The 13250-nt window shown below is 39.7% G+C and overlaps 1 protein-coding gene across 1 annotated transcript; it reads left to right on the top strand.

Annotated features, from left to right (window-relative positions):
* The first annotated feature begins 984 nt into the window (after positions 1 to 984).
* On the top strand, positions 985 to 11775 carry LOC143858558 (uncharacterized). The gene is made up of 4 exons (XM_077369218.1): positions 985 to 1729; positions 7420 to 7882; positions 7963 to 8180; positions 11352 to 11775. The coding sequence occupies exons 1-4, from the start codon at positions 1124 to 1126 to the stop codon at positions 11535 to 11537; spliced, it is 1473 nt and encodes a 490-aa protein (XP_077225333.1). The 5' UTR covers positions 985 to 1123; the 3' UTR covers positions 11538 to 11775.
* The last annotated feature ends 1475 nt before the right edge of the window (positions 11776 to 13250 follow it).

Below are 13250 nucleotides of genomic sequence, written 5' to 3'. Positions count from 1 at the left end.
ATGGGGTGATCAAGTCCCTGAAAATTGGCCAAGGATACTAGAGTTTTGGAAGGGGGTTTTCAAGTCTCTGAGATTGGGGTTATCTAGTATAAAAAATGGGGTTACCAATTTCTGAATGGGCTTATCAAGTCCTTGAAAATTGGCCGAGGGTACTGGAGTTTTGGAAAGGGGTTTTCAAGTCTCTAGGATTGGGGTTATCAAGTATCAAAATGGGGTTACCAATTTCCGAATGGGCATATCAAGTCCCTAAAAATTAGCCGAGGGCACTAGAGTTTTGGAAAGGGGTTTTCAAGTATTTGGGATTGGGGTTATCTAGTATCAAAATGGGGTTATCAATTTACGAATGGGCTTATCAAGTCCCTTAAAATTGCCCAAGGGTACTGGAGTTTTGGAAGGGGATTTTCAAGTCTCTGGAGTTGGGGTTATCCAGTATCAAAATGGGGTTACCAAATTCCGAATGGGCTTATCAAGTCCCTTATGAACACGTTTTTACTTCCTGTTTTTTTTTCACTCGTTCATTTTCACGTTTTTTTTCTTTCTATTGTACGATTCACCTTCCTCATCCTCCATTGAAAGGGAGAAGGAGAAATACAAAACCCTAAAACAAATGAAAACACAAAACCTAAATATAGAGAGAGATGGGAATGAACTCACGTTTCAAGTTTTCGAGCTTTCCCTCCTCCAATGGTGGCTAAAATGATGAAGAAGATGACTGGTAGGGCAAAAAAAACAAGTTGAAAATGAAAAAGTAAAAAAAAAAGAGGGAAAGAAGAGAGAAGAGGGAAAATTGGAAAAGCAAAATGTGTTGCTTAAGAAAAGGGCATTTTCGTCCAGCTTTTAATGACAAGACCTCTTTTGTCCCTCGTTGATAATTTCTGAAAAGCATGGGTCCTGTTGATAATTCCACCTAATTTTTGTCCTCCATTGGTAATTGATCCTTGCAAAATATCAAACTACACAACTCTATTTGCAAACAGTACACAGTGGAAGACTCTCTTTGCAAGAAAAACCCTATTATAAAAGGCAATACATTTTAGAGGGGAAAGCTAAAAGCAGGGGAGGAGCCGAGAAATAAATAAAACCATTGAACAGGGAAGTTGCTAGATTTTGAGACTTTGCATCCATGGCTGATGCAAAATTTGGGTTGACGCTTATGGTTGACAAGGATAAGAATCGCGTCGTGTTTGCCGAATCGGATGAGGATTTCATGAATATTCTGTTAAGTTTCCTAACCATGCCAATGGGAACTCTCATTAGACTTGCCGGTAAGCAATCTAGGGTTGGATGCATGGATACATTATATGAGAGCGTAGAGAATCTGGACTTTCAATATCTACAGACAGAGGCGTGTAAGAGCATGTTGCTCCGTCCAAGAGGGGCGTCAGAAATTGAATGCATGAAGCTACCTCTACAATTGAAGGACACCAAAGTTACAGACTACATATGTCCGAATTTTAGTAGTAGCACTAAGACCCACAACTTTATTAGTACCGCCAGCAATGCTCGATGCCGTTGTGGGAAAGTCATGGATACAGAGACGTTTCCAATTGTAGATGGTGAGAAAGGGAAGGAGGGGGTGTTTGTGAAGGGAAATGGGAGGTTCATGATAAGCGATGACTTGCGTGTTACGCCTGTTTCTACGATGACGAGCTTGTCCCTGATTAAATCGCTCGGTATCAGAGACATGACAGCCTTTGAGGAAATCAATTTGAATACTGGAGCAGACAAGGTAATGTTTTTACACCACTACGATCTTATATTTTGAATTTACAAATTTTAATGGAGAAAATGGTAGGATCTCTAATCTCCATCATGTGGCCCTAGGGCTGCAACAGGGTCGTTTTGGGCCAGGTTTTTCAAAACCCTAGCCCAACCCTGTTTCTCATTATCTCAACCCTGACCCTGAGTCAGGGCCAAAAAACTTCAACCCGATACCCGCCCTGATTGGGCCGGGCCGGGTCCTTGGTTCTACTTTCAAAAAATGAAATTCCAAAAAAGGGAAGAGGTCATTAAAATTTTACCGAAGAGCCCCTCAACATCATGTTCAATGACGAAAAGTTAAAATAGACATAGAGCAAATTATAGAATTGTTCTTGATTAGTCTTGATTAGTTTGTGGGATCTTCCCCTTCTAAATTCATTAAAATTAGAGAGAGATGGAGAGAGATAGGCGGTTTTAGGGAGATTATATGGGGTCTTTGCCTAATCTGGAGGAAGTGACTGGTTGAGGAAGGAGGAGTTTTTAGAGAGAAGAGATATATGATAAGGATTGCAATAGCTTAGGAAATTAAATTGGAAGAGGAAACGATTTGATTGGATTTAGTGCCATTAAAAATAGGCAATAAGAAGTAAAAAAAATTCTGAAATACTATACACAGAAGTTGCGTGTATATTTTCTTTTCCCTTAAAAAAGAGCTATACACAGAAGTTGCGTGTATAGAGGGGTGCCACATGGCACAACCATGTTGTGCGACATTCTGTTATATATATATATATGAGAAAAGTGTCAGCGCACCAAAAAATGATGCGCTTAAGTTGTTTAAAACATTTCCTATTGTGCTAAATGTTTGGGTCCACATACAGGAACCAATAGGAAACGTTTTAAAAACTTAAGCGCACCATTTTTTGGTGCAAGAGGGAGAGAGAGTTGGGGGGGGGGGGGATGTATTCCATGACCTTTTGAGGAGATGACAACCTACCCAATATCGTTTTGGAATTGAGGCATTAAATCGAGCTCTACAACGTGTCCATGTTTTCTCTCAAATATACCATTTTGCTCAGGTGTGCTAAGGACAAGAAATTTAGCATGCAATTTCATGATTAGCCAAATAATGTAAGAACTCCTTTGAGAACTCTCCTCCACCATCGTATTGAAATATTTACATTTTACGGTCAAATTGTTTTTCAACAAGTTTTTGAAAAATAATAGAGCAATTCATGAAGTATGATTTTCTTTTCAAAGGATAAAGCTAACTATAAATTGAAAAATCATCTACGAACACAACATAATAATTAAAACCTTGATTAGAGTGTACCAGGGCTTGTCCCCAAAGATCCCAACAAATCTTATTCAAAGGGGAGTTAGGTCAATGGTGGAGGCTTTATTTCTCAACCTTGAGGTCGTAGGTTCGATCCCAGCTTACCTACTTTAAAAAATCTTATTCCAAGGTTCAATAGAATGATAATATGATGAAATAAAGAGTAGTCCTACACTCTTACTTAAGTGACAATTAGTGCACACATCACTAGATTTATCTTTTAGTGTAATAAAACATTTGCTACGAAGAAAATTCAATACTCTTGCTTGTTGATGACCTAGTCTTTGGCGCCTAACATCTTGTAGTGCTACCTTAAATCTGTTTGAAAAATTCATCTCCATAGATTGTTCATCTAGGCCATATGGCCCTCCTCGTCTACATCCCGATGCTCAAGTTTTGTTCATCCACAGAGTTTTGTTTGTTCTCATATCCTTAATTTCAAAACAAATCATTAAAAATAAAATAGCGTGGATAATTTGAAGTCTATTGAGTTATTGAAATTAAACTCTTCTTTATTTCTGGGACTAGCAAATCATCCTTTGAGTGAATAATAGAAGACTAATTAAGAATTCTCCCATCTCCAATATGAGATATCGTTAATCTTTTTCCATCAGTAATCATAATATAATAAGATCCATGATATGAAATTAAGTTGGTAGGAATACATAGATTTTTAGTAATGTGGGCCGAGGCACCCATGTCAGGCAATCATTTTTCTTCTTGAGAGTCAAAGATTTACATGGCTATAACTGCTTCTGGGACCGAGTTCGATTTTTCCATATTTGATAAATATCTTTGTTTCTTTTGTACTGTGACCGGGTATGATTCCATTGTGGCCCATTTTATTTGTTTTCTTCTTACTGACAGTGAGTGAGATGAATTTTCTTGTCCATGTTGAGAACAACCTTTTCCTTTTGTAGAGTATTAGTTTCTCTTTTTTAAAATTTTTATTTCCATTGCCTAATCGTTGATCGTAGAAGGCTATAGAGTGATTGATTGAATCACCTTAATTAGTACCTTTTGCTACATAACTCATGGGTTTGCAATAGTGGAATGATATCATCATATGAGGGTATGAGTGGTTTTAACATCGAGGTGGTGAAACACATATTTGAGCCCCAGTCCATTTAATAAAGAAAACACCTTAGTTTGACCAGGAACATGTTTTCCAATTCTAACATGTTGGTCACATATTGACTTGAATTCACGTAAGTAATCAAAAGAGGTAGTGGAGGGCGAGCCTTAGCGCAACGGTAAGGTTGCTCCATTGTGACCTGGTGGTCATGGGTACGAGTCACGGAAACAGCCTCTCTTCAAAGCAGGGGTAAGGCTGTGTACATCTAGTCCTCCCTAGACCCCGCAATGGCGGGAGCCTCGTGCACCCGGCTGCCTTGTTGGTCACGTATTGATTTGAATTCACATAAGTAATCAAAAAGAGGTAGCGTAGGGCGAGCCTTAGCACAACGTTAAGGTTGCTCCATTGTGACCTGGTGGTCATGGGTACGAGTCACGGAAACAACCTCTCTTCAAAGCAGGGGTAATGCTGTGTACATCTAGTCCTCCCCATACCCCGCAATGGCGGGAGCCTAGTGCACCGGGCTGCCCTTTTAATCAAAAGAGGTCGCAAACCATCCTTTCAAAAACTGAAGTCTTGAAAGGAGTTCAAACATTCATGTCGAGTGTTTTGAGCCAATGATGCAGCCAAAGCTTTTCTGACGTTAGAGGCAGTAACTAGACAAATAAAGAGACTAAGGACTTCTTCAAATAGAATCTCTGTGATCCATGCCTTTACAAGTTGATCCATACTTGTGAGTCCATGACATGAAGTTTGGATTCTGAATCTTTCACCACTGGATGATTCTATCTGACGGTTTGCCAACGGTATTTGTCCATTAATTAAGGCCTTCAAGTTATTGGTTTTCAATCAATGATAAAGTCTGCCTCCTACAGACTATAATTTGATTGAGTTAACTTCAGTGAAACGAAGTTAGCTTACATTGAAATGAGTAGGGTAAGGATATTTTGATGTTTGTTTGGAAGATGACAACGCGTTGGGAAGATGACAATGCCATTATAGTCTCTGGCTCTGATACCATAAAAAATGTATGCAAAACATTATTTTCCTCTCTTAATCATCATGTCTTTTGGTAAAGTAATAAAAAAGAGGTAGCGGAGGGCAAGCCTTAGCGCAACGGTAAGATTGCTCCATTGTGACCTGGTGATCACGGGTACAAGTCACGGAAACAGCCTCTCTTCAAAGCAGGGGTAAGGCTGCATACAGCTAGTCCTCCCCAGACCCTGCAATGGCGGGAGCCTCGTGAACCGGGCTGCCCTTTTACTCCAAAAGCTTAAGCTGTTGGAGAAGGCATTATTTATTCTTTTATATTTTAACACTCTCCGTCACGTGTGCCCCCTCTTTCTTTGGGTTGGTCTACACTTGGCACATGTGGCCCCACTTTTGGGTTGAACATGGGATGTGGAGTAACTGGTCGTTTCACATGATATCAACAGAAGGCATTATTTATTCTTTTATACTTTAACAATTTTCACTATATTAATTGTGTTTCATGGGGACTCGAGCTCTCTTCATGCCTTTTTTGTGAACATGGAACCAATAATTGATCCCCGTCTTTTTTAACAAAATGGATTCCCGTTTTGCTAGCAGTGCTCTATAGAGAATACAATAACTGATTTCTAAGACAAATACGAAAAAGGTGATATGAAAAGCATGCACAACATGTAGAATAGAGAGAAACTATAGGAAGTTAGACATGTGCATACGTAGAATGGGAAGTTGTAGGAGACGTTGGAAGTTATAGGAGTTGGAGTAGAGCAAGTTTTGGGTTTCTGACTTGGAGTGAAGTTAGGTACTTTGAGTATTTATAGGAGAAGAACATGTTTTGGATTGCTGAGTTGGCATTTCTTCTCACTCAGTCTTTTGGCATTCCTTCAATAATTAATCCTAACACGAATAATAAGAAATGGGGACTGATATCCACACTATCATGTTTTGATAATGAGACGAATCATCTTGTTTTACACTTTTTAGACCAGTTGTCAAAAGCTATTAGAATTTCCAAAATGCTCTTAGCAGCCAGTTTTTTTAGCCTGAAATTTTGCAGTAAGGCCCTGAGTCGGACCTGAAATTTCGATTAAAAAAAACTATAGCACAAGAGCCCAATCAGGCTCACAAAACAACGAGGACAAATACAGTCTAAAGGCCTAAACAAACAATTAACAAGATCACCTTTTAAGGTGAAGATGAGAAATCCCCAGACCATCACATCTCATTGCTCCTTTTGCATCTCTAGGGTGATCTGTCCAATAGAAGTATTGTTGATTGGTCTGGCTTTTCTTCACAGCCAATTAGACAAATGTAAAATAAGGTGAGTCGCCCTCATGCCATATGTGCCTCCGCCCCTGGATCCACCATTGCATTCCATCATGTGAGAAGATCGGCAAATAGAGAGGCGGACCAATTGGCTAGGAAAGGGGCTTTAAAGGCGGAGTTAGAAATTTTTTACTTTCTTCCTCCATGATTGGATATTTCTTCTTGTACATGTTTGTTGTTTCCTTGTTTTGGATCATCTGGATGCCGGGGATCTCTCTGTGTATCTTTCTCCATTAATTTAATTCTTTACTATTAAATAATTATAATAATAAATGGGTTCAAAACAGAATATTTGTGTCTATAAAACATAACACAAAACTTATTTTTATACATCTAAAACTCCATAATAACATATAAATCTGAAGCCTTGGCGCAATCGTAAGGTTTCTCCATTGTGACCTGGTGGTCACGGGTTCGAGTCAAGGAGACAGCCTCTCTGCAAAGCAGGGGTAAGGCTGCATACATCTAGCCCTACCAGACCCCGCAATGGCGGGAGCCTCGTGCACTGGGCTGCCCTTTGTTATTAAATAAAAACAATTAAAATAATAGCCCATGATCAGATCCATTGATCAGAACAACAATTATAAGTCTGGTAAAATGTTGTTGAGAATATCCTGATTGAATAATCTGAGGCTTTGGATCATTCTAGCATAGTTTAGGGTTTCACTAAAAAAAAACTAAACCATTATTTTTTTAGTTCATTATCTAATGCATGGGTTGCCCATTCTGGATGACACCATGTTTGTGTGTCTCTTCATGATGTTTTAGTTTTGATCTCTATAAGTGCACTTTCTTGTTGGTTCTTAGATTCAGTGCTCTGGCCTACTTTCTCTTCTGTGACTGATTTGATTGTTAATCAACTCCTTGATTAAATTGTATTGCCCCACCGGATCAATCGAGCCGCCCACAGTAAATTGCAATGTAAATTTTTTTGTGACTTCTATCCTCTGAAATATATTGTTTTTCACTTCCATCGACGTATGTTGTTTAGGTATTGGATCTGCTCAAATGTTTGTTGGTCTCCAAGATGCCAATGAGTGACGTCTTTTTGTCAAAGAGAGAGACTACAGATGCCGTAAAGGTCGAGCAGAGAGACATAGCTCCATCTCAAATGGGAAGAGTCGCAGGAAGTGACAATAAAAAGATGAGGGTGAAGCTTTTGATAAGCGCATCGAATGACAAGGTCTTGTATGCAGAGGCCGGGGAAGATTTCATAGACCTTTTATTCAGCTTCCTCACCCTTCCTGTTGGATCGGTAGTAAAGTTATTGGGTAAATGTTCTTCCATAGGATGTGTAGATAACTTGTACAAGAGTGTCGAAGATTTAAGCGCCAATGGTCTCATTAATTGTAATGACACTGCGAAGCTAATCAACCCAAAGCTTGCAGCACATTTTTGCTGCGAGAACAATTTACTGCAGATCGAGGAAGCTGCTCCACGCAACCCCACCAATGGTAAGTGTCCCTGTCACACAAATGGGTTCTACTTGCTTTGCTGATAATACAGATGCTGACTCTTGGAATTCTTGTGTTAGGCAGTGGTGGCCCAATATTACATGCCATTAACCCCAAGTCCCGCGATGGGATTACAGAGAGTGGAGGAGGATTCGTGAAGGGACCTGTAATATTCACAGTCACTGACGACTTGGATGTGAAACCGTTCTCCCCCACCAGAACCATTTCTTTCATCAAAAAGTTCAACTTACCCTTGAGCGACATTGAGGAGCAGGTTGTAAATGTTGGAGAAGAGGAGGTAAAATTCATTTTTTTTTCTTATGATTTCATATTTGGCTTGCTCTATCGTCTTGGCTCGCAAAATATCCTGTGCCGCATGTTGCTTGTGAGACTTTGTTCTAAGCAACCCTTCGAAATTTTTTGTCTTTCTTTCACGTGTGAAACTGTATGCTCTGAAGACAGCTTTTCCCATGTGTGTAATGGTATGGTCTCCATTCTTCTTGTCCTTCTCCCACTCTGTTCCCTTCCTGATGATCCTTCTGTAAAGAACTAAAAAGAAGAACATGAAAGCCAAAAACAAAAACAAACAGCTGTGCCTAACCATTCCTAAGGGTTTCTCATTCTTTCTCTGCCTTCTTCTCCTCCTACTCTTGAATTCCAGCTCGAGACCATAATTCAAATCTCTTCGAACTCTAAATTGAAAGGAAAGAACAAGAAGAAATTGAACCCAAAACCAAAAACAAACAACTTTGCCTTTCTGTCTTTAACCGGTCCTAAGCTTTTCTCACTCTTGCTGAAATCTGCCAAAAAATCCTCACACTGGCGCCTCTTTCAAACTAAGATGATGGAAATTTTGAGATGGGACTCAGAATTAGCTGGGTATTATGCAATTGTCCTAACGTGGGCTGGGTGAAACTGAACTTCTGATGGTGCAGCCAAATCTTTTTTTGGGCTTGCTGGCTCTGGTAGCATTCTTCCTAGTGCCGATAAGAACTTTCTCCTCGGCTACTGTTATCAACTTAGTTCTGTCTCCAATTCTATTGCTGATATCAAGTAAATTCTCTTAGTTAACCAGCTTGCCACCTCCAATTTCCAAAGTTCCCCACCTGGATTGAGAGTAACCCAAGCTTATTGGTCAGACTAATATCTCAGCAATGTGTTTTCTCCATTCACTTTTCCAAACACTAGCAGAGAATAATGCAACTTCTGTCCCAGATCTATTAGGATACCTCCAATATCTACAGTGAAGAAAACAAACCGGCTGACTGGTTTGCTAACAGAGGCACCACTTGCACTTGTTGGGACAAAATGGTATGGTGAATGATCAAAACGGTGGAGACGCAAATAATCGAACTAAGAAACACAGAGGATTAGAAATCAGGGTTAGAAAAAATGAGAGGTAGGTAAGAGAAGCTGAAGTTTTCTCTTATAGACTTCAATTTCCCCACTTTTGCAGGTGGCTACTATGGAAATAAGTCTCGATGATATAATGCCTACCCCAAGAACAAGGGTGTTACGAACCTGAATCAGTTCTCAACGTGATTGATCTTCTCAGAGGGAAGAACAACCTCTTGACCCGCTTCGAGGGAAGGGTCTGGTCAGTTCTCCTTTGTGCTTAAAACACAATTTTTGGAATAAGTTTCTTCATTGATTTTGAAAAGATTGGTTACATGTTATTTATAAATAGAAAACACAATTACCACTTCATTAAGTCCTAGCCAAGCCAATCTAGATAACCCATATCTCTAGGGCTGCTATCCACACCAAAGAACTTGATAGAAATTTCACCAAATATATTAACTAATTTATTCTACCTAAGTGGGACTCATTTAGGCACCTAACAAAGGGTTGCACCCCGAGTTCATGGCAAACACTATGCCCGTACTAAACAAAAAAAGAGAGCAGTGAAAGAGGAGAGAATCTTGTTGAAAATGTGACCCTGAGCGACGATAAAAAAATGAAATTAAGGCAACCTTTCAAGTGAACATACCATACATTACTTCGGCGATAAAAAAATGACATTAAGGCAACCTTTCAAGTGAACATACCATACATTACTTCGATGCCTCCTATCCTCTGGCCGGCTTCCAGATCTAACGGGGAAAGCATTGGAATCTGGGGAACGCTCGATGGAATTGATAAATAGGTAAGTTTTAAGGTTTTCTTTCGGAAGTAGAGAAGGATGATCAAGGGCTCCAAGAATCATCTTCTTGCCCAGGAGGTCGAAGGCGGAACCTTTTCATAGAAATCATGGTGCTGCATTCGATTCTTGATAAGATTAGAGGAATGGTTTATGTCGACGAGTTAGCAGTAGCCAATGGTTTCCTCGTTAGATCTGGAAGCCGGCCAGAGGATAGGAGCATCGAAGTAATGTATGGTATGTTTCTAGGGAGATGGCTATTCCAATTCTGGAAGAAGAAATAGAAAATCAATCTTCCCCTAGCCTCATGGAAAGGTCTCTGGGAGAGCCTGGCAAGGCTTTTCCGACCTCATTTCTCCAAAGCTTCCTGGACGAGCTTGGAAATGTTCGTACTAATTTTTGGGATAAATCAGAGGTAAGATGGGGTGTGACAGGTTTTTTGTAGCGGTGATGATGTTGCAGACATGGATCTTCAATGTAATTTATCCAGTAGGTAGGGTTTGGGGGCTTCTTGCATGATTGATGGAAAATATCACGGATAAGACATATATTTCAAAAGCGATCTAGTTAAGGCCTTCTGGTTATGTTAGAAGAGGACGACTTCACAGAGAAATAGGAGTGGCTATTTAACTGGGTGGAAGGTGTAGATGAGGTGGTGCTTTGTACTGTTTTGACCCTGAAGAATTTACTTGCTCTTTCGGCCCAGGAATATAATCCTGGCTATTACTTGTTGACTCTATGTAATGCATGCTGGGACTGCTGGTCCCCAATGTAATTTTCATAGATTCAATAAAATTGTTATCTTTAAAAAAAAATGCCCTTTCATTTATAATAACACATTCTCGCAACACAAGTGTCTTTTGAATGGAAATACCATTTCACAAAAATAAGTCTCTTTGAAAAAACTCTTTTTTCTATTTTTAAAAAATAAATTATTTTGACAATATTCACTACCTCCACTGAGAGTTACATCCATCTTGTACCCGGGGGGACCTGGCGTGAGGCAATGGCTCTCAAACCATGTGAAACAACCAGTTACTCCAAAAGCTTAACCCATTATGAGTTGGTTTTACTAAATCATTTATACTTCAACGCCATCTTGTACATCTAGGCTAATCTCTGACTATGCCTTGGAAGCGCTCCAGTAGAGGTTTCACTAGTTAAGAAACCAGACTGGGTCTTCTCAACTAGATTTCTGTTATTCTGTGTGCTTAGGCTCCTCTTGGATTTCTTTCCCTCTTTTAATGTAATCTCTCTTACAGATCAGAAAAAGAAACTCTACTTGCAGGCATAGAACCTCATCCACTTACTTTTGTTGTTTGTTTGCAGGCTCTCGACTTGCTGAAGGCTTCTTTTATATCCAAAATGGTTTTGAACGATGTCTTCTCTCCAAGGAAGCGAAAGGAGGTTGGGATGGTTATTGATAAGGATAAAGATTCGTGTGCAAAGTTAAAGATGGAAACAATTGGAAGCTGCGTGGAAAGTTGTGGGAAGATAAAGCTGGAAACAGATTGAAACTCTGTGCAAAGATGAAGTTGGAAACCATGAAGATATAGTAACGGTACAAAGATATCAGACTTCTCCTGATCCTTGAGAATTCCTTTTTGAATATCTTTATCATAGCCTTTAATTTTCTGAAAAATCGTATTTTAATAGTTGATGTATTATGTATATGGAACTAGCAAGATTAACTGTGTTATGGACAAACAATGAACTTTGGGGCACAACCTAGTTACGTTGTGGCCCATCAAATGGAGGATATCCTATGGTATGGGCTGTACAGTCCATTTTGAAAAATACTTGACTACGTACTTGCACCATATAAAATCCAGTGAGAGGATAAGTATGGGTGGGGCCTACCTTATTCAAAGATTTGAACAGATCAATTGTTAGGGTGAGGGGTGAATATATCCTAGGAGGGGAGGGGGTGTGAATTTATCACTGCCGTCAAATTAACTAATTTTCTTTCTGTGGACCCCGCAAAGGTGGACCCGCCATACGAACCAATCGGTAGCTTTTTAAGCCACTTGTGCGCAGGGAGCTCCCTGCCCATGTGCGCAGAAACACTTTCCTCTCTCTCTCTCTCTCTCTCTCTCTCTCTCTATATATATATATATATATATATATATATATATATATATATATATAGAGGAATATGTTCGTGCGCTCAAGCTCTAATAAGGAATGGTGCGCTTGAGTGCACCAATCACATGGGTCCCACAATTTCTGTGAGGATCCAAACCATTCATTTGCAAGGGCCTATTATAGATAGGGTGTGTACCAAAAATCAGCTCCATTGAATCATCCTAACCCCTCCAAAAGTGGAGGGCAAAAATGGGCAGATTTGTGGTCTGTCCATTTTGACCTCCACAAATGGATGGGTTAGGATGATCCTATGGAGCTGATTTTTTGTACACACCCTATCTATGTAAGGCCCTTTCTAGTGAATGCTTTGGATCATCCTAACAATGTGGGCCTCAATGGTTTTTGAGCTCAAGCTCACGAATATGTTCCAACGCTCAAGCTCACAATCCTTTTCCTCACATATATATATGAGGAAAATGATTGTGAGCTTGAAGCTCATATAACTTATATGAGCTTGAGGGCCCAAACACATGTGAGCCCACATTTTTAGGGTGATCCAAAGCATTCATTTGATCCACATTTTTTGCTTATATATATATATATATATATATATATATATATATATATATATATATATATATATACTAGCAAAAAACCCCGTGCATCGCACGGGCCGACAAAGAATTGTACAGACCACATCATAGGTTGATCTAAACCGTCCATGTGATGGAACATAACATAAATAGGTTGTGCCCGTAAAATAATTTCCATAGGTTGATCCTAGCCCTCCAATCTATAGAGGTTTCCATAATTGTTGTTCCTCTTAAGGTGCCCAGAATTCATCAATATTTTTATAGGTGTCCTGCATTCCTAATATCAAACTTTCTATAATTTGACCCATACATAGTGAATAAGGAAAAGTAGTTTTTTCGTCATCGTTAGGGGTGCAACTTGGGTCTCAACCCGACCCAACCCGAGGAACCCATATTTTCCAACCCAACCCGACCCAATCCGATTTCCAACCTGACTGGGTTCAACCCGACCCAGCCCGATTTGCAATTTTCTCAACCGACCCAACCCGATTTCCAATTCGGGTTGGGTTGGGTTGGGTTGGGTCATGTTAACTTGATTTGATATGGTACC

Source organism: Tasmannia lanceolata, unplaced genomic scaffold (genome assembly GCF_043159265.1).
Source record: "Tasmannia lanceolata isolate RefF3 unplaced genomic scaffold, GAP_Taslan_0.1 ptg000026l, whole genome shotgun sequence".
Classification (NCBI taxonomy): domain Eukaryota; kingdom Viridiplantae; phylum Streptophyta; class Magnoliopsida; order Canellales; family Winteraceae; genus Tasmannia; species Tasmannia lanceolata.
This window is presented reverse-complemented; position numbering and strand designations above follow the sequence as displayed.

Bases quoted from the DNA above. Each gene is read 5' to 3' on its own strand.
- LOC143858558 (XM_077369218.1), top strand. From the start codon at position 1,124: ATGGCTGATGCAAAATTTGGGTTGACGCTTATGGTTGACAAGGATAAG. The intron at 7,883-7,962 runs GTAAGTGTCCCT...TTCTTGTGTTAG, and splicing joins TCCACGCAACCCCACCAATG to GCAGTGGTGGCCCAATATTA. The intron at 8,181-11,351 runs GTAAAATTCATT...GTTTGTTTGCAG, and splicing joins TAAATGTTGGAGAAGAGGAG to GCTCTCGACTTGCTGAAGGC.